The 22,526-nt window shown below is 37.0% G+C and overlaps 1 protein-coding gene across 3 annotated transcripts in view; it reads right to left on the bottom strand.

The window, feature by feature from the left end:
* The window catches only part of LOC126765700 (uncharacterized), a 62,801-nt gene extending 43,424 nt beyond the window's left edge, over positions 1 to 19,377 (bottom strand). For 2 of the 3 annotated variants that reach the window (XM_050483436.1, XM_050483442.1), the window contains exons 1-2: positions 18,680 to 19,375; positions 829 to 1,844 (exon numbers count right to left, since the gene is read on the bottom strand). In XM_050483436.1, coding sequence (XP_050339393.1) covers positions 829 to 1,147 — 319 coding nt within the window. In that variant the 5' untranslated portion in view covers positions 1,148 to 1,844; positions 18,680 to 19,375. Of the gene's footprint in view, positions 1 to 828; positions 1,845 to 18,679 lie in introns of all 3 variants that reach the window. The other variant, XM_050483450.1, reaches the window with a different exon arrangement.
* Positions 19,378 to 22,526: the final 3,149 nt, after the last annotated feature.

Here is a 22,526-nt window from a genome sequence, read left to right as displayed (position 1 = left end):
TAACCGCGGCCAACGTTTGAAAGAGATAATCTTCAAAAAATAAATGCGAAAGAATGTTCTTTCGAATGATAATAAACATCCCCCATTAAATTTGAAGTTTGTGTGTTTTTTCTTTAAAAAATTAGGAAACCTCGAAATGCATCACCCCTTATTTGTGAGGGATATTATAACTTCGAAACTCAACCGAAGTTTGCGGTGTCAATATCTTCTAATAGATAGAAATAGAATAGTACAGCAGTGGAGAACATTTTTTAAGCACCGCGTGTAACTTAAAATAAACTAAATTTTTTTCTCTTAAAATTGTATTACACATTCTGCAAGTATACATATATACTTAAATCCTTAAAACTTTAAAACAATTGATACAGTACTTCTTTTTTAGCCTTTTTTAGGCTGACACACTAAAACATCGATATAATTTAAAGTTTTTATAGGTTATAGTTAGAAGAAAATTAGCAATTTCAGCAAAAACTAAAAATAATTTCATAGTCCAACTTTTGTGACATTTTTTTTGCTTTCCATTTTTTCCTCAATACTAAGATCAATTTAAGTTTCAAATATTTCTCGCTCATAAAGGCCAAACGTTCAATGCTTCGATTGCAATTGGAAGTTGAAAATCTGCCGCTACCAGAAACGTAGCAAATTGTGTGTGCCAAGGCAAAAGTTAAACTACAATTACCCAATACCCGCCTAGCCTCTCTCACCGAAAGGTCTTTATAGAAATTGCTGCCATTAAATTAATGCGCCCGAGAGCAAATACGAGGATAATAGAAAATTTCTTTGCTGGCAAACAAACTACGTGAAAACATTCTCACACTGCTTACTTACCACGCTGGTTGTTATTTGCTGCTGCTGTTGTTGTAGTTGTTGTGCTGCCATTATTGCCAATATTTGAATTTGAATTCGATGAATTACTGTAGAAATTATTTGTGTGGTTCGTGTGACCATTCGAGTTTCTATTTGACGGCGTCAACGGCGATCCCATGCCGTTGTCAACATCGGTGCCCACAACAATGGCGTTGCCGTTGCCAGCGCTAGTGCCGATGCCGCTGCCGCTGCCGGTGGCACCAACGGCTGCAACGTGACCGGCCACTTCGTTGGCGGTTGTGGTGTTTGTATTGATGTCAGCCTGTTTGGTTGTTGTCATTATTGCTGCTGTTTGTTGTTGTTGGCTTTGTTGTGCAGTTGCAACGCTGGCAGGCACCGCGGCAGACAGGCGTGTAGTTATTTGCTGTCCGCAGTTTGCAGTTGACCGTTATTTGTTGTTCGTTGCCGTTGTGTTGGCCGGCAACGTTCAACACCCTTATTTGTTGCAGCTAAATGTGGCCCTCACCGGCAATTGGTGGTGGCACGCCAGCAAAAAATTGTAATAACACAAGTTGGCAAAATTGGCGAAAGGAAAAAAGTCGTCCAAGCAATATCTTTTATCTATAACACTAACGGTTTTTTGGTTGCAACTTTTTTGTTGGCCTTTTTGTTGGTATTATTGGGCATAATATTTTTCGCTTTGTTTGTTGTGTGTTGTTTTTGTCAAGGTGTTGCAACAATCATGCAAATTGCGCGCGCAAACAGCAATTGTTTGTTGTTGTAATTTTTGTTGGCCTTTTCGGTTTCTGGCGGTGTTGCCAATTGCTCTGACAGCTGTTACACTTTTTACTAGTGTTTATTTTACACTCGTTGTTGTTGCTGTGTCATTACCGCAAGTACACCGGTACTCAAAATATTTGTTGGTTTTTATTGTTTTTGCTTTTGTGTTTGCTTTGGGCTAGCGCATAAATTGCCGGTTTATTATTTTTGGCTTTCAATAAACAAATTTCACTTTCCACTTCAATCCAATGTTTACCCTGAAATTAAAGCGTGAAATATTTGTTAGTGATCTTGTGCAAAACAAGCATAATTATATACAATTCGAAGCAAAGTATTTCAAAGTACTCATATTTGTGTGTTTGTAGACATTTTAGTACTTCATTTGTTTATACGCAAATCGCTAATTGGTTTCGCTAATAGTTAGCAAGCGTGGTTGCTAAGTATATGTTTTAGAGTGATAACTAGCAGATTACCCACTCGTGTTTAAAAATAGCTTCAAACAAGTGAAGAAGAGCTAAGTTCGGGTATAACCGAACATTTCGTACTCTTGCAACTTGCAAGGATTAAGGCCAGGGAAGTACCTTCAAGTACATAAGACCTGTTAGTTATATGAGATCTAATGCGAGTTCTCACCCGGTTTCATTCATTCTAAGCACAAATACGCACCGTTATAAGAAAAACACGCTCACTCAATTTTATTAAGATAACTTATATATTGGCCGATATAACCGGTATAAAGACACCCGTAAGTTGGAAAATCTCTATATTAGGTATATGAAGGCTAAAGAAAGTTTTGATCCCATTCATACCATTTGTAGCATACAAACATACTACTATTAGGAAAGGATTCTCTCTGAATTTCCATTATAAATCTGTTAAATTGATCAATATTTTCGGTAAAATGTCAACTATAGGTACAAGGGTTTTCAAAACGACGTTACAAAATAGACCGATAGGAACAGCAAACGACGCTATATTTTTTCCCACTCTTTTGACATTTATCTTTACTAAGGTTTCTTGGTCTACATCCTTACAAGACGCAAGAATCAAATCCGCTTGACCACCAGAATCGTCACATGTTCGTGAATTGGGCTGAGCAAAAACAAGAAGAAAATAATCCGGATTTTCATCGTCAATAAGCGAAATATGCATTATTTGGTTACGGTTTGGTGCGATTTATGGGCCGGCGGTGTCATTGGGCCGTACTTCTGCCCTGATGATCAAGACCGGCACGTTACTGTGAATGAGAATCAATGATAACCGAATATTTTTAGACCGAATTGGACGATATGAACTTGCACAATATGTGGTTCCCACTAGACGACACCACAAGCCACACAGCGAATGTCACAATCGATTGGAAACCAAGTTTGGTGAACATGCTATCTCACGAAACGGCACAGTAAATTGGCCCCCTCGGTCGTGCGATTTGACGTTGTTAGATTATTTTCTGTGAGCGCACGTCAAGTCTATGGTCTATGCCAACAAGCCAGCGACGATTGATGAACTTCGTAGGAATATCGAAGGTAAAATTGCAACAGTATCGGCCGATTTATGCTTGAAACCGTCAAAAATTGGCTTCAGCGTCTGGACTTCTGCAAGCGTGCTCGTGGTGGCCATGCAAAAGAAATCGAGTGCCGTACATAAAAGCATGGATTGTACTTTCTCACGCTTAGTTTTAGGTGATACGAACAACCGTTAGGTGAAGAAAACTATTGTAGTCTTCAACAATATGTTGCAAGAGTATAAAATATACATTACATTTAAAATATTTTATTTTAAATATTGCTTTTTAATTTTTGCGTTAAAGAGTTCGATTTCTGTTCTGTAACTTTATAAAGAAAGTAGAAATAAATTTGTAAGCAGACAATAACCAAAAGGTTTAATAACATAGATTACCCGACTATCAATGCCAATATGACTTGGATTAATCCTTTTGAACACCGCATGCAAGCCGAACCGATAAAAAAAATTGTATGTTGGTACCACCCTTCTTATGTTCGTATTAAATTTGTTTGACTTTATTAATCATGCAAAAAAAAATTAACAACAATTTTGCGAAGATTACTTTATTACGAACAAAAATAATTAAGTAACACAAAGCATTCAAAGAAGGTCGTGAATTAATCGAAAGCTTGCCTCATGCGAGTTGCCTATCCAACTCCTTTAATGAATGGTGATCGGTTAAAATAAAGAAACAGAAAATTATCGCGTTGACATGGGAAAGACAGCAGGGGATCTCAAAATGTTTTAAATATCGACTAAACACATTTGATTAATATTTTGGGAAAAGGTGTATCAATACTAGACTCGTACCGAAAGATTGCATAAATCTTTCGACAGACGACGCCGGGAGATCGCAAAAGAGATGATTCACAACGTAGCGGAGGACCCTACATTGAACAAATGCATCATAGACGGTAAAAAAAAGTTGGTTTATGAATATGATGTCGAAAATATACAAGAATTCCACGAAAGCTGCTCCAAAAATGAACAGAAACCAAAAAAAACAAAATTCGATAAAGGCACTGAAGCCCATCCCATCCGAGACTTATAACAACAGCATAAAAAATTCGCGTGTCTACCTCCATTTACAACTATTATGTTTAAATCACAATACTTTTTGGACTTCGTAGTGATTATTTCAATCGTTTATGTTCTCAGAATCAGCAGTACAGAGAGCTTACGAACCCATTCATGATTGATCGCGAGTTTGCTAAAAGATTAATAGAGAGTTATTATTTCCTAGCAGACTATGGCATTCTTTGTAAAATTAGCGCTTCGGTTTCTGCCTGAATTCAGAATATATTTTGAGATCCTTTTCGAACTAAGGTGGTTGTCACCTTCTCGGTTTGAAAACATCGATTTTTTTAATATTTCTAATGGGAGACCAGGAGTGACCAAAAAATTTAACTCTGGAGCCATACGTTAATAAAACCGGCCCCGACGCTGCCCATTATCATCGCTCCGTCAGCGATTTTTCATTCGAAAATTCGAAACACTCTCGGATAGTCACGAATATCGAAGAAGCAAATATCTTATGCTAATTTCTGAAAATACACCCGAGGAAAGCTACAACACATTTCTAAGAACTAAACTGAAACGTGACACCGGAGCTCTACACGTTCAGCTCTGTTGTTCGTTGCGTTGTGTGACATAAATGTGAACATTTTCATTACAAATTATTAGTACCTGTTATTAACATGCATACATATGTACACACACTGCGCCATGTGTGTTGCATAATCTGTAAAGTATCGGTGGTCGATTATGAACAAGTGTCGGCTTAAGGTATCTACCTCGTATTGTTTACTCGGGCAGCTCTAGAAACGCACAACAACACCTGCGACAGCCGGCTGCGGTGTGGCGTGTAAATGTAAACAAATTGTAATGCTAGAAGCTTATTGACGCCCTATAAACAAATTAACAAAAACAAAAATGCAACAACAAGCAAACCAAGCTATGTAAAAGAGTGAACTGGAGAAGCGTATGGAAAAGTGCTGACTACAAAGTGAGGTTCATTAAACCTCGTCGATTGCAGGTGAATCGGCGACAAACAAATTGCCATGCAAGACACGTCCAACGCCATGGCAATAGACAGGTAGACATTAGACAAGAGACGAGAGACAGCTCCTAAAATACACAGATTTACTACTAAGTATAAATAAAGCAGAAATGTGAATGTGAGTGTGCGATTTTGTAGTCTAGTAGCCACATATCTATGTACATATATATAGGGGTCCAAACGCATGTCAGTCCAAATGTCCATCAACGAGTTGCTGAGCCGATTACTTAAAAGCAAAAGTAGCCGAAGGTGAGCGTTGTCAGGAGTTGTTGTTTTTATTCTCATTTTTTATTCGTTTCTATTTTCTCCTTGTCACTGTTGTTATTGTTGTAACTAATTTGAAATGAAAGTAGCAGCGTCACTGCAAATTAAGTATTTAAACGATTACCCGCTTTAATGCGAGTTCAAGGCGCTCAAATTAATTTTATACGACAACAACAATGTATCATACAAATATGTACATACATATGTATGTACTATAGGTAAATGCATAGGCAAACGACTGAAAAAATATTGAAATAAAAATGCGGAAACAAAAGGAAAATCTTTTAAATGGCATTTCCCGTGGCCATTGTTTAAATGCTTGCCATTTAGAGTTAATAATTTTAATTGATCGTCTTTTTAATAACGCCAAGCAAAAGTTGGAGCGCAAAGTGCAAAATTTGACGAAAAAAGGTCACACTTAAGACGGAGTTTGCAGCGGAACGGATTTAGGCTGCCGATTAACGTAATAAATGTAGTTTCTCATCGACGCTCGAATTTTTTATACCCTGAACAGGGTATTTAATTTTACCACATCTTTCCAACACCAAAAAGGTAACGTTGGAAACACTATGAGACATAAAAAGTGTGATTCATCTCAAGGTTCCCTACTTTTTTGAAGAAAAAAAAAAAACAGAAACTTCAAATTTAATGGGGAATGTTTATTATCATTCGAAGGAATATTCTTTGGCATTTATTTTTGAAGATTATTCTTTAAATATTGACCGCGGCCGCGTCTCAGATTTCCATTCAGATGGTCCATCCGTTTCAGTTCGATTTCCGACTCGTTCCAGCATTTGGACTGATAACTGCCGATTGATACGCGTGATATTTTGCTCATATCCCTACAGGAAAATGCGGTGTAATATCACAAAACTTTGGTGGCTAATAGACCAGCACAAAACGTGAAATTATCTGCTCTCCGAAATGTTCTCTCAATAAATCCATTGACTACTGCGATGTTTGGGTGCCGTCTTGTGGAAACCAAATGTCGCCGAGATCATGAACTTCCGTTTCAGGCGTCAAATAGTCCGTTATCATGGCGCGATAACGGTCGCCATTGACGGTAACGTTCTCACCGGAATATTTGAAGAAATCAAATCACACCAAACCATTGTTTATTCTGGATGAAATGGCAGTTTTTGAATCTCTTCAGGTTGCTCTTCGTCCCAAATGCGGCAATTTCGCTTATTTTCATACCCATTCAGCCAGAAATGGACCTCATCGCTGAACCAAATTTGGTTCGAAAACATCGCATATTTTTGGAACTATTCAAGAGCCCACAGAGTGAAGTCATTTCGATTGGAAAGATCGTGCGGCTTCAGTTCTTTCACAACCTGTATTTTGTACACTTTCAATTTAAAATCTCGACGTAAAATGCGCCAAGCCGTTGCATACGTCAGTCTGAGCTGCTACCAATGGCGCCGAATCGACTCTTCACGGTCTTCGTATATACTCTCCGCTACGGCTGCTATATTTTCTCCATTGTAACCATCATTATGGTGCAGAGGTCGCAAAAGAGATACGTAGTAGAGATAACGTAGCTGAAAACCTTACATTCATCAAACATGTAATAATAGGTTTTAATATACTACTTTATTATTAGTAAAAAAATATAAAAGGGAAACTTAAGCTAAGACGTAAACTTGATTTCCATATCCGTTAGAGTTCTCTCAAGTGCCATGAAACCTCTAATTTGTCGGAATTCTACTTCCGCAAAGTATGAATGTATCACTTCTTCATACTGTAATTGAGGGTTTTGCTGATTCATCAGCCTCGTCAAGAATTGTATTTTATTCTGTATAGTATGTTGATTTTTACACTATTCTACAAAGTATTTCGGGATTTTTGTTTATAATTTCAGCTTTTCATATTTCATTTCCCCTTTCGTCATGCTTAAGATCTTTATTTCTTTATTATTTTCTTTCCGGTCATAATTACAGATTCACTTTACGCGCTCGCCACTTGCAACTAATTCGTATAATGAGCCGAACAATGTGGCATTCAGCGAGCTGAAGTGGACTCTTCACAAACTCTTCAAGCAAAACCCTTCACGGTATGATCGTGCCATTTGTGGCAAGCACAAACGTACGTACATATGTATAGTATGTACATATGCTTATACAATATATATATTTATTTGTATGCATGTATATGTAAAGAGTGCACAGTTAACACAAGAGCAGTTACAGATTCATAGGCACAGACAGCCAGGCAATGAATGGGCAAAATTTGTTGGAATGGGAATTCTAAAAATGGAGCTTCGAAACCGAAATGAGCAGGAGCCAATGTATGTAAGTACAAGAAAGCGAAGAGACGGCCAAATCGTTATACTTTTGTATGGTTTAAGTGTTCACGTTTTTAGTTTTTTTATTTTTATTATTTTTATTTTTTTTTCAATTTTTTTTGCGTTTTTTTGTGCATGCACGCGACGCTACACCGCAGCTAAGCGTATTCATGTCAACTTGGTGGCACAAGACATGCGCCCAGTCAATACCGGTGCGACCGCATTCTTAAGCGGATTTCCGAGATTTGCACTTGAGGCAAATGCGGTGATTTCGCCGCCAAGCGAGAATCGCACACCAACACACACACACAGGTTTAAGGCTTAAAATAAAAGCGCTAAAAAACCGAAAAAAACCGCGAATGCAAGAAACAGCAAAAAATCGCAAATAAAATAGCAAAAAAGCAAATAAATTAAAATTGCATAGGCAATTTCAAGTCGGCTTAGATGGCATGGTTGGCATTGCAGGAAAAGTGAAAATCTGTGCGAATTCCTGTGGTGGGAAAAATTTCGAAAATTCAGCTCTACCAAAAGACTGACATCCATACATACATATATGTAAGTATATATAGATACACACTAGCATATTAATAAGTCAGCATAGCTCAGCTGTCACTTTTCGTACGCTTATTCCCATAAATTTTGCAATGGCACATAGGTCGGTACGCATGTGCATATGTGTGTGTGTGTGTGCGATTGCATGTGCTTCGCTGCCTTGGCTTGCGAGTGCCTATAGAGTTAACCGCTTTTGAAAAAATGAAATGAAAAATGCACCGCATATATCGTGGAGTAGGCGCTAGGGCACCCTCTCACCGTTCTGCAAAGCGCAATTACGCGGAAACACACACACAAATGAACAGAAACACACATACATATAGTACATATGCATTGCTGGGGAGCAAATGCATTCAGCGAAAACTAGTTTTTTAATGGAAATGCCATGCACCGCACTGCACTCAAAAGTAGCGCCCACAAGCGGGTTTTTTTTGTATATAGGCAATATGAGTACTCATACATATATAGTAACCGATCCAATGCCAAATTCGCGCAGTCATTTTATTCGCAACACAACAATTGGCAACAAAACAACAAAAGGCGCAACAGCTACACTTGGCTTTGCGAACAATCAAGCTGGATAGCTTGTCGCTGACGTATGAATGGGAGCAGACCCTGCAGGGAAAAACTGTCTAAGTGTAACATTAAAATGTTAGAATTTATAACTGACTTGAGTACTTCATATTTAAGTGGTTAGGTCAGAATATGGTTTTATATATTTTTGGTTGTTTTCTAGATTGGAAAAAGAAGCGAAGAAAATGGATCTGGCAGTGAACGAGGACAAGCCGAAATATCTACTGTCATCGAACAAACAGTCGGCGCGTTCGGTACTCGGGTCCCATGTCACTGTTGACAATCATAACTTCGAAGTTGTAGATAATTTCGTCTATCTTGGAACCAGCATTAACACAAACAACAACGTCAGCCTTGAAATTCAATGCCGAATTACTCTCGCTAACTGGTGCTACTTCGGACTGAGTAGGCAATTGAGAAATAAAGTTCTCTCTTGACGACCAAAGACCAAATTCTACAAGTCACTCATCATCCCTGTTCTGCTATATGGCACACAAGCATAGACGATGACAACATCTGATGTGCCGGCGTTACGAGTTTTCGAGAGAAAGGTTCTGCGGAAGATTTATGGTCCTGTGTGCATTGTCAACGGCGAATGCCGCAGTCGATGGAACGACATTGACATTGTTCAGCGAATTAAGAAACAGCGCCAACGATGGCTAGGTCATCTACTCCGACTAGACTAAAATACTCCGGCTTTGAAAGTTTTCGACGCAGTTCGCTCCGGGGGAGGCAGAGGAAAAGGAAGACCTCCACTTCATTGGAAAGACCAGGTGGAGAAGGACCTGGCTACAATTTTAAACAAGAAGAACTTTTAAGGTTCGTAAAAGTTTTTCTTGAAAACGACGGTACTTGGAGACTACCACTTCAACATGAAACATTTTATTAACAACTCTCCCATAATTTTTATATTAAACCTAAACTTTACTTATCTTACTAGCAAGCCTTGTGTAGACTAAGGTCTATTTTATATTTTGTTGCAGATAACACATCTTTCTGATTTCTCGTGAGATCACGAATAATTTCACTTGGACAGCTAAAGACACTTATACGTTGTGATGCTTAGAACTTCAAAGTATGGATCAAGCAGACCGTAGGATTTCGACAAATCGCCTAAAGCCTGCCTAAAATTAATTGAAAAGGCTAATATCAATTCCAGCCAATACGACGGATTCGTAAAAATAATATAATAATAATGATAAACGAGATGCTTCAACTTAAGTTTGGCGAAAACTGGACAGAAAATAAGGAAGTGTCTAGAAGTTTCCACCAGTGTCCAGTTTAGGACACTTATCATTGCGGCGAACCTTACCAGTGCTGGTTGCTGACCAACGCTTGCTGAGCTCGTCCGAAGCCCAGAGATTCAGCGCCCAAGTGCACGAAGACAGAGGAACCCGCTCTTTCCCATTCTGTTCGAACCTCCCTAAAAGAAGCCACACTTCGGAAAAGTACATCTGTAGCTACCTTAATGGCTGCGACTTCAGCTTGAAAGACACAACAGTAGTGTGACAGTTTGGACTTACTCTTTAAATGGAATAAAATTACAAACGAAATTTCTTTGCAAAACCATTTCTTTATTTTTTTATTTTTTTCATTAAAATTAAATCTACTCGTACCATATAAGTATGTATAATGAATCAAACATATAAAATGTAGGTCTTTACATATTGCCCGCTTTTTTGACTTTATCAGAAATCATGCCTGATAGCTTGCGGTTTCTAAAATCGTGTTTTACGTTAAAAAACAGACCAGTTTGTAATAAATTTTTATTTTCCAGAACTTATACAGCAACCATACCAACACCTAACTGGAAATCATTACTTCTTAAAATGTTTAAGTCACAACAAGAAGAATTCAAGATTTTCCCACAGGGTTTGTATGAAGTACGCATGCGGCACACATACCTATGTAAAATATATATAAACTTTTTTGCACATATACTCGTACATACACCTATAAATATGTACAAATATGTATCAAGGAATGTGGTTGAAAGTGAATTTCGCTTCGCACAATTTGCCACAAGCTGTAAGGGGCACGAAAAGCTGAATATGGCAGAATACAATGGTTTATTAAAAGACAACGCGTTTTGTGTCTTGAAATAGAATATTGAAAGCGTTTAAAAATAATTTGGATTTATGCTTAGAGACCATGCTTCAATAGCTAGCGACATTATTGGCAGCTCGGAATGCCAATCGGTAAATGTTAAGTTTGGGTAGATTTAAATGGAAAATTTGTATATTCTAATATTTTTGCTGCATATAGTTATCCAACTCGTACAACGTTGTCAAAGATTCCACCATTGCTTTAGACTACAACCCAGGCCAAATATCTTGAAGATATCTCGTCTTTCCGTACAAAGACTTTCTTGCGATCGTCAAGTTTGTATGGAAGCTATATGCTTTTTGGAGAGAAAATGATGAGTGCGATGTTTCATATTGATATCTCAAAAACTGAGGGCCCAGTTCGCGTTTACGGAAAGAGACATGTCTAAATTGACTCAGCTCACGATGCTGATCATTTGCTTCTAAATGTTTCAAACTTCGTGGCAAACTTAACACACCCTGTTGAGGGTATAATAATCGCTTTATATGTACTACCAAATTTTGAACAACTCTTTAGGAGCTCTTTTGTTGGACCAGCATTTATTATTTATTGTGATTCTCCATTTTCCAAACACGTATTTTCCTTTTATTGCTACAATATATTAATACATATTTATATTTATGATATGTGCTTCATTTAAAAATATATCAGTTCATAAATCTAATTTGAAGTAACTAGATTACCTCGCATTATTATATATTATATTTATCTGTGCTTTTGTATGTTTATTTTTATTTTTATTTACGTAAGCACTCGTGAGGTAATTTAGCTACATTTTTACTGAGGTAATTTTTATTAATTCTTAACCACATAAGTGTGATAAGATTAGTAGCAGTGAAAGTATTTTATCAATGCGAAATGGAAAAAGTGAGTTCATAGTATGAAATAGCCGCTTTGGAATTTCTCGATAGTTTTAAAGAGGGCTTGGAGGTTTTAAACCGCTCGTTAAAAAAATTGACACTCACTTCATAATCACAAGCATATATACATACATATATTATATAATATATAAATATTTTTTAGAGAAAAAAATACGAAGAGCTCGTCACAAATAAAATGGCACAGATAGAGTTGATAAAATTAAAAACTGAGCAAAGACTACTCGTATTTCTAGTTAGTTGACACATTCAGAAAAAAAGTTAACCCACTTTCACAGAAACTATCATTTTTTGGTTTACCAAGTACTATATACTAGCAAGGAGAGGATACACGGAATTTTCAAAAAACCCGGTCTACATAAATTATTTGAGCTTTTTTATAAATTATATAACGGTTATTATTATCTGAAACAATTAAGATAAGTTTAAGTTTTTTTTGATTGGCATCGCAATGCCGTAGTGAATCCAACTAACTACTATAGCTCGCCAGTCGTTCTTAGTCTTCACGAAATGTTAACGAAAATGTCCCCAACTTGATTTTGTACTTGATTCGATATAACGGGTGATCTATTTTTGACAGATCACGCATGAGTCGGGTCAAGCTGTCATGTTACTTTTGGTCAGTATTGTTTGGCATTTCATCATGGAACGACTCAAGCCTGAACAACGTTTACAAATCGTTCAACTTTATTACGAAAATTCAGGTTCTGTAAATAATGTTTTTCGCGCGCTTCGCTCAACTTAAGTCAACATAATCGGCCTGAACGTAGTATTAGCTACCCCATCACTCATCTTGAGACCCAGCATTCATTATTGGATAATATTCGACCGTTCAGCAGGCAGTGAAGAAGAATATAGTAGCCGTAGCTGAGAGTGTACACGAAGACCGTGGAGAGTCGATTAGGCGCCATTCGCAGCAACTCGGAGTGTCGTACAGAACGACTTGGTGCATTCTACGTCGAAGTCTTAAATTTAAAGAGTCGTTCTATGGGCTCTTGAAAAGTTCCAAGAAGAGACGATGTTTTTGAGCCAAATTTTGTTCAGCGAAGAGGTCAATTTTGTTCAGCAACGTGGCCCATTTCTGGCTCAATGGGTATGTAAACAAGCAAAATTGCAGCATTTGGGTCGAAGAGCAACTTGAAGAGATTCAAAAGCTGTCATTTCATCCAGAAATAGCAACGGTTTGGTGTGGTTTTTTGGTCGTCGGAATCATCGATCAATATATCCTGAAAAATGATGCCGGTAGGAAAGTAGCTATCAATCGCGATTGTTATCGCGCTATGATAACCGACTATTTGATGGATGAAATTGAATCTCGAGATCGGCTACTTCTGATTTCAACACATCGCATCAATCAATCAATTTATAGAGCGTCGATTGGCCACTAAGATCGTGTGATATCACACCGTTAGACTTTTTCCTGGGTGGATATGTAAAGTCTAAAGTTTATGCGGACAATCCTGCTTCGATTCAAGCCTTGGCGAAAAAAGCGGGCATGCCATTCGCAAGATACCAGCCGAAAAACTCAAATGAATAATTGAAAATTGAACTCAACGGATTGATCATCTGATACTGCGACCAATATTTAAAAGACATAATCATAAAAAAGTAAATGCCGCCAAATAATGTTCTTTCGAATGATAATAAACATTTCCCATTAAATTTAAAGTTTCTGTGTTTTTTCATTAAAAAAACTTAGGAATCTCGAAATGGATCACCCTTTATTATATAATTTATGAAAAATAGATGCTTTTACAATTACAAATTAAAGCAATGGCACCAATATTAAGGAAGCTTGCGCTTTCTTATAAAACAATCTGTATTAGATTATCTTCCGAAAGTTCATTACCACTAGCCCAGAAATATCAAGCGATTCTTCGCATTCAGACCGTTATTTGTTTACATTTTACTATCGGCGATAAATATCAAGCTGCTTTTATAGCAACTTATCACTATACATACATACATATTATTATGAACCAATTTCGAAGTCGAACATGATGTGTAAAAAGAGATGACCTTGGCGTAAATAACCATAAAAATTAACAATCATTCACAGCAAAAAATATATGGCCGATTTTCATTGTGTTTATATGGCGATCCATCACCTTCCAAACGAATAAATACTCCAGCATATTTACAAATGTAGACAATAAATACATTAGGGTGGTCGCAATTTCTGCATAAGTTGGTGGTGGTTGGATAAAATGGGAAGAAAGCTCCAATTTTAAATATTAAAATTTTTATGTTTGAGCTACATAGGTGTTTCTATATTTGTCACAGACTTTTTAAGGCTGGTCTTGATAATGAAGATATGCGGGAAACAACAACGATAGTCACTAACATAATATATCCGGTTCAGGATATAAGAATTTTGCAATAAGATCGTTTAAAATTAAAAAATCGTTCAATATAAATTACCCCTAACGACTTAAAATATCCCTTTTTAACTAATAATATAACATGCTCAGTGTACATATATGTAAACATTTTCCAATGAAAAACCGTTTCAAATATAAATTTCCCCTAACGACTTCAAATATCCCTTTTTAACCAATAACATAACATTGTCAGTATATAAACATTTTGCAATAAAAAAAATATTTCAAACATAAATTTCCCTTAACGGCTTCAAATATTCCTTTTTAACTAATAATTTAACATGTTCAGTATATAAACATTTCGCAATAACAAAATAGTTTCAGATATAAATTTCCCTTAACGACTTAAAATATCCCCTTTTAACTAATACCATAACAAGTTCAGTATACAAACATTTTGCAACAAGAAAATCGTTTCAAATATAAATTTCCCCTAACTACCACAAATATCCCATTTTAACTGATAACCTTACTTTTATTGACATCCCACAACATAAAAAGGCTCTCTCTCAAGAAAAACTGTTTCAACTTAATGTACAAAGTTTATGTATGTATATAAACAAGTAAATATGTACATATGTATGTACATATGTGCAATGATATATAGTTATTCACGATGTGCACATAACTGCCGCACAAAAGCCATTGAAATGTTATCGCATGAAGTAATGAAAATCATCAGCATTGAATAGAAAAGTTTAAACTCAGCTAAAAACCGTTACCGAATGACACAATTTTCGAGTCGTGCGACTTAACGGTCAGCAAGAAACGAAAAAATGGCCGTAAAAATAAACGGCGAGGAATCAGCGAATTCCGCAATCGTAAGCCCGTGATTTCAGTGATACATACACACACACACATACACACAAATGTGTCTTATTGAACGGGTGAGCGATTGTGGGATTTTCAACGTCAGCTGATTTCAAATATACCCACATATCTGTGTAAATAGAGTAAAGCAAATGAAATGAGCAAAAAACTAATTAACAATGAGCGTATAATAAACGCGACAAAAAAGTGACAAATAATCTAAAAGCAACAACAGCAAAAACCCAAACACCGCTGCTGTTGTCACAAAAAGTGTACCAAAGGCCAAATAAAAAGTGAAGAAGCGGCAATGGCAACAACAACAACAATAACAACACTAGCAATTAACTAATATCATAAAGACACGCGCGACTTGTGAATTAAAAGCCAAAACAAAAGCAGTAAAAAGCGAACAACAACAACAGCAAAAAAGCTAAGAATTAACATTTTCACGTTGTGTGTAGGAAGTTTGTGTGAAACTTTCTAACAAAATGGCATAAATAAAATTTATATAAGAGAAACCGTGCGCTGAAAACCAGTGGCAAGCAACAACAAAGGCGTTTTACAATTCGTGACAATGGTCAATGGCGGAGACTGTGCTAGAGAAGGGCATTGAAATTTCATGTAATGTTGTTTCTTTGGGTTCACCTTTTTCACAGTTGTTTTTTTTTTGTTGTGGTTGTAGTTGTTGCGCAGCGGCGCACCTTGATTGACTTACTGATACTTCTAAATTAGTGGCAACCAACGCGATGAAGAAAGTGGTTCACATGGTGTAGACATTAGCAGTGAAATAAATTACCCAAGGAGCATCCCGAGCGTGCTTAGGGAGCAACTACTCACACACACGCACACATGTATTTTTGTAGGTTTGTGCTCACAATATATTTGTAGGGGTATACTAAATGGCATTAGTGTTGTTATTATTTACTTAAACGAATTTGTTGAGCTGCCGAAAGGCGCTACACTTTACAAGCCATCCACATATAAATAATATACATATGTATGTATGCATGTATGTGTGTACTCATTTGACATCACACAAATCCAATGCGGCGCGACGGCGAGTAGCGATTAACGCGCAGCGTTTATTGACCCGACAAATGAAGTCGCCGCTGGCTGTCAAATGTAAATTTGTGCATACACACATACATACATACATACGTATGTATTTGTTGTTATGCAGCGGCAAATGAATGAATTTTTGAATGCACATCGTGTTTTATGTTTATATGTATGTATGTATGTATGTATGTTCGTAAGCACCGCAAGTTTGTGTCTATTTTCCCCCTCCAACTATTTCTGGCAATCGCTGTGCGACGAACTGTGCACTTTTCCGCTTTTGATGCTCACAGTCGGCGTAGATAGTGTCGATAAAAGAACAATAGTTAAAGACAATTGGAAAGCAAAAAAAAAAAAAACAACACAAGAAATAGACAAGCGTGGAAACTATAACTTTTCAAAATTAAGAACCTTCATAATATACAAGTATATTAATACCCGCCATATGCAAATGTCTGTATGTGTTTACGCAACAGGGGCCCTGCACAAATAAAATTTAGGAGGGGTCAGGTCAAAAAAATTAATTAATTTGGTTTATTTAAATATAATTAAACACATTGTACGAATATAAATGTTCATTGCGCTATATTCGCCATTGGTCTATTAGTCCTAATAAGACTTTTAATTAAGATAAAATTAAATAATATTGAACTAGTCATTCAAAAAAAGTACGGTATATTTATTATACAAATATCTGATACTGAAATTTGAGCTTATAAACCCTTTTTAGTATATTTGTGAAACATTTTTCGAATGCTCAAGCGAGCAACATCTTTTGCCTCTTAACTGGTAATTGAAACAACCTAAAGAGATTCAAGAGCTGCCATTTCATTCAAAAATAACCGGTTTGGTGTAGTTTGTGAGCCTATGGAATCAACGGTCCATATTTCTTCAAAAAGATGCAGGTTAGAACGTCACCCATTATAACCGACTATTTGATGACTGAAATTGAAGCTCGTAATCTCCGAGATATTCGGTTTCAATATCAAATCAATCAAATCAATTGATTTATTGAGTAAACACTTCCAAGAGCAGATAATTTCACGTTTTGGACTGGTCGATTAGTCACCAAGATCGTGTGATCGCACACCGCTAGACTTTTTCCTGTAGGAATATGTAAAGTCTAATGTCTATGCGGACAATCACGCTTCGGTTCAGGGCTTGGAGTAAAACATCAAGTGTGTCATTCGCCAGTTAGAAGTTGAATTGTCGAATGAGTCATCCAAAAATTGAACTCAACAGATGGACCATCTGAGACATAGCCGCGATCGACATTTGAAAGAAATAATATTCAAAAATTAAATGTCAAAGAATGCTTTTTCGCATGATAACAAACATTCCCACTAAATTTGAAGTTTCTTAGCTTTCTGTGTTTTTTTCTTTAAAAAATTATGGAACCTTACATTAAATAAACGTTCAAATTTTGAAAACGAGTATAGTTACAGTTACAGACTTCATTCATAATTTTTTAAATTTTTCAGAACATATTTTTTCGATTATTGAAACAAATTTTCTGTTTTTAAAATCTCGAATATTGGCTCCGACAAACTGTTTTTCTAATCACAAATCTATACCGGAAATAACAATAAGGCTTTGAATGTATCCTGTACTGCATAACACAAAATATTCTCTATCAAACCGATATATCCAAATGCTTGACTGTTTCTAACTCATCTGTAATTTGTGCCATATTTCGAGAATAGTTTTAGTACATTATGGAGAACCAATTTTTATGTCATAAACACGAAACTACTTCTATCCACTAGGTAACTCCACCGAAGCAAAGAATAGTACATATAACCTAACATTTCACTTAACTGTAGTTACCTAGGCAGAATGATTGACTATAGAAGAGAGCTTGCGTACTTATAACTGTTATGAATGACGATAGTATTATTGGCCATAAAATTAATCAGCAAAAAATAAGAAATCCCCGACGTGAAGGCAAATATATTACCCTATTTGTATCGCCACTGTATTTATGAGCGAAAACGACCTTACACATAGATATGTATGCATGTATGTATTTATGTAAATAAGTGAGCATGAGCACACAAACAGCGCCGCGTATTTTGGTCGCTGAGGGCAACAGTTGCGGGTGGATGAGCAGATAGATACATAGTTAGATTTAGATGTCTGAGATTCGAAAACGAAGCAACGTAAAATGCCAACAAACGCCCGAGACAGACGTATATTTGCACACATGCATTAGGATTGACATATGGGGATATACAATATACATAAGTAATGAAATACATATTTACAGACGCAGACGTCAGATGGCTGCGGCAAACTTGAGAGCTTAATGCTCGTCTAAACAAAAACAAATTAGTATGAATGTATAAATCGATGTTGGATTTTGTTTTGTCTGACATTCGCTGCAGTTATTTCCCAGCCATACAGGAAAGGTAAAAATTGGTGAAATAATAAAAAATGCTATTAAACAAATGCGATTATGACAAATTGATGCATATGTATGTACATATGTATGTGTGTTTTATATTTTTGAGCGAGCTCATTTGAATCAATGGTCATCGATTTATTAAGCACACGAGATCATTTTCATTAGCCACGACCTAGAGCGCAAACCACAGCCCAAATTAGTATGACCAAGGCCTCTTACCTGATGGTCGTTTAGCTGCTCGGCAGTGGCGCGGCAGCGGCAGCAGCAACCAATTGGAATGCCATTCAGCAACAGTCCAACAGTCGACACTTTGGATACCTTGGGCACGTTTTGAAGTACCGCACAGAAATTCACGCTTCACAGCTGCAACGGCTTTCGAGCATAGAATCAAAAAACAACAGCAAAACACATCTTCGTACAAGATTTATGTTTGAAAATTTGCCTACGCTTTGGCACAGTTATTCGCACGAATTCACACTTTGTTTTTCACTTTTTATACCGCACACACACACACACAAACACAAATATTATAACGCACACGCGCAAGTACGTAAATATGTTTGTATGTAGATAATTTTACATATTTTGCTCTGCACTGGATGTGCTAATTGATTTGTTTGCATTTGCAGACACTTCCAGCCACTGCCGTTAATATTTTAATAAAAATTCCACAAAAACACAAAAGGAAAAACACAAATACATGTAAAAAATCGGACGAGCTTCGTTTAAGCAAATTATTTCAGTTTTGCAATCCGCCGCAAGATTTAAGAACTAAACACAATTGGAAAAACATTTTGTTCGATTTGTTGGGTGCAAAGAAATGCCAATGCAGCGCCGTTCAGACACGAAAAATCACCCGCAGCGTTTTATTATGAACATCACCAACAGCGAATTAGCACTCAACTAACGTTTGACTAAAGCACAAAGTCACACAGCGTTACACTTGCACTGCATTTGAAAATCACTCAAAGCGAACGCACTCACACAAGCACAGCGAGCACTTTAGACCAGCCAATGCGACTCTGTGTTGCAGCTGTTTAGTAGCTGGCGTTGCCACTGGGCTGGTTATGCGTTAATATTGTTGTAGCAAACACTTTATACCAATTCAGGCGGAAATAGTAGTTGTTGTAACAGTTGTATGCATTAAATAATAAATCGAGCAAAGATTGTGATGTCAATTCTTTCGAATTGTAACTGGTAATTGTGTTTAAGCAACAAACAAATAATTATATATACTCATTTCATCCAGGGAAATGAACTCGAGCGATTATATCAGCGCCTAAAATAGTATCGGCAAAGACAGAGGAGAAGAACAAGGACATCAAGATGTAGCAGCAGCGGTGGCAATCCTCATCCAAAGGGCGTTGAGCCCACAGACTTATTCCAGGCATACACTCGCATATAGCCATACGACAAGGGACTTGGATTTCTATCTGATTCAAACACTTAGTGTACATCGATGCTTTAGAAGCTACTTTTACAGATTTTACAGAGTCCGGCGTGTACGGAGTATATAGAAGCAGCGTTTGAAAAACTACGCTACTCCCGTAGCATTTCATTTTGGCATGTGTAGCATGTGTGTTTTAACTTACAAAACTCGAAGCAGAGCACATACTTTCCCATTGTTATGCTATGGCTCTGCTATGGGCCCCGATAAAAAGAGAGCGTTAGCAATGAAAACCCTGTATAGAAGACTCTTCTTTCAAATACAAGGGAAAAACTAGAAACGATACTCTGTGGTAGTTTTACGGTCGATAATTTTTGAAATGAGCTTTAGGGACACTCTTGTGTCTTCTTCTTCTTCTTAATTGGCGTAGGCACCGCTTACGCGATTATAGCCGAGTTAACAACAGCGCGCCAGTCGTTTCTTCTTTTCGCTACGTGGCGCCAATTGGATATTCCAAGCGAAGCCAGGTCCTTCTCCACTTGGTCCTTCCAACGGAATGGAGGTCTTCCTCTTATCTCTTGTGTCAGTCGACTGAAAAATTGAAAGCTGTTAGCGAAGCGCCTGCTTTCTTAATGACAAAACTGAGATTTTTCAACAGATTAGGCGTCCGTCGGTCCGTACATTAGAGGAGACTTAAATGTCCTGTCCCTCCGACGAAGCAATACTTAACCGGTGTTTCTGAAGGAGTGTCTTGAATTGGGATTAGGTTAGGTTTAGCGGATTAAAGTTCCGAGCTCCGGCTTTCCCCCTAGCCCATATAGCGTAAATATAAATAAAACACCTACCATATTTTTCTGGGTTGAGAGCGTTTTACCGATAACTGATATTCGGTGATAAACGGTTATCTTTCCGACCTTTCCCGCTTCTTCTCTACAAGAAGCTTAGTCGGGCAAAGTGTCACACTAAATCCACAGCGACCATATTCACGAACTGGACAAAGAATTTTAACGTTACAGTCGAGGGTATTGAAACTCCAAATGTCAATTATCCTAAGATTTTAGTTGTAACGTTCGGTAGCGTGGGCTCCTTCAATTCTTATACAAAAGCGATAACTGGCAAAGTACAGAGCCGCAACATAATCCTCAAGTCGACAGCCATCAGCTTATCGGGAAAATACAAAAAAAAGTTGTTGGCAATAAACAAGGCAATCGGCCAGCCGGTCATAAACAACGCTGCCCCGACATGGTTGCCTGGATGTAGTGAAGCAAAGACGTGAAAATTTCAGATGTGTCAGAATACTGCACTCCGTACTATCGAAGGATGCCTACGGTCGAACACGTACACTGCGAGGCAATCTCTAAGCAATTTCCCTATCATACCTTCAGTCGCCTGTTTGAAGCGGAAGTGCCTCCTAGGAACATCAAGAGGTCCTTCCTTAACTACGTCGGCGACGAATTAACTGCAGACATATACTGACCGTCATTCACAGTGAAGCCATAAACACCTGCCCGACTCTCTCCCAGTGAATGGGGTACTTGGAGTCAATCGATCATCCTTTGCAGACGACGAGCCCGAGTTGCCGCGAGAATCGACAGTGGCCTTTGCGCAGCTTCGTTCTGAATAATGTAGCAGGTTAAACTCCTTCTTATCACCGCATTTGCATGCCCAACTAACCTTACACATATGACACCCCTCTTCATGTGGCCCGATCCCGTCGAAACAGCACGTTTCCTGGGCCTACCGTTGGATGAACTCAATGACAACGTATCTGAACTTTACCACCCTAACGGGATAACCCTTACAACAACAACAGTGTTATATAGGGTAGACTTTATTTTAATCGAGAACTTTTATTTCTGCAATATTTTTCCAGATCCAGGAAATTGGGCATCTCTTGCTGTAGAATATTTTTTATTTAATGTAAAATTCACAGTTTTAGATAAATATAATACCATTATGTATTTACAAAATAATTTTGAGAATTTATTTATTTCTGGGGTTTCAAAGCACATATTTATATTTAATTACATAATAGCCTTATTGTCCAAACTAAACGGAAAAATATAAATAAAATAAATTTCAAACTTTAATTAACCTGCACGTATGGCTTAAAAAATCTGAAATAAAATGTGCTCTACTTTTTAAAACATTATTCTTTACTTCTAATTAATCAAAACAATTACTTGTATTTGTAAAACGATTATATCGAACGAAAACGTCTTTTCATCATTTAATATTTACGGTCTAACATTCTTTATTACATATATTTATAATAATATGTATATACAACAATTACAAACATACACTTACATTTATCTAAATTCAAACAGGATTTTTTAATACATATAGTCAACTTGTGTTGTTTTTTTATATATATAAAATATTGTATATATAAAAAACTCATATCTAAAACAAACAATATGCAATTTGGCGTTATAACAAATGGAAAATATTGCAATATCATTATTAAACGCATAAAAAATGCGTCGAAAATTTACACTAGTGAATTACAATATATAACAATATCTTTACTTTTGTATTTTAGCTTGACTTTAATTATTGTCCCGGAAGACCAAACACTACCTACATAAGCCAACGCACATTTGCATATACTTATCTACAAATGTATATATAAATACTATATGCACACACTGTATACATGCACATTACGGTATGCCA

The sequence above is a fragment of the Bactrocera neohumeralis genome, chromosome 2 (assembly GCF_024586455.1).
Source record: "Bactrocera neohumeralis isolate Rockhampton chromosome 2, APGP_CSIRO_Bneo_wtdbg2-racon-allhic-juicebox.fasta_v2, whole genome shotgun sequence".
Lineage (NCBI taxonomy): Eukaryota > Metazoa > Arthropoda > Insecta > Diptera > Tephritidae > Bactrocera > Bactrocera neohumeralis.
Note: the sequence above shows the minus strand (reverse complement) of the source record. Positions and strands in the feature narration are given on the sequence as shown.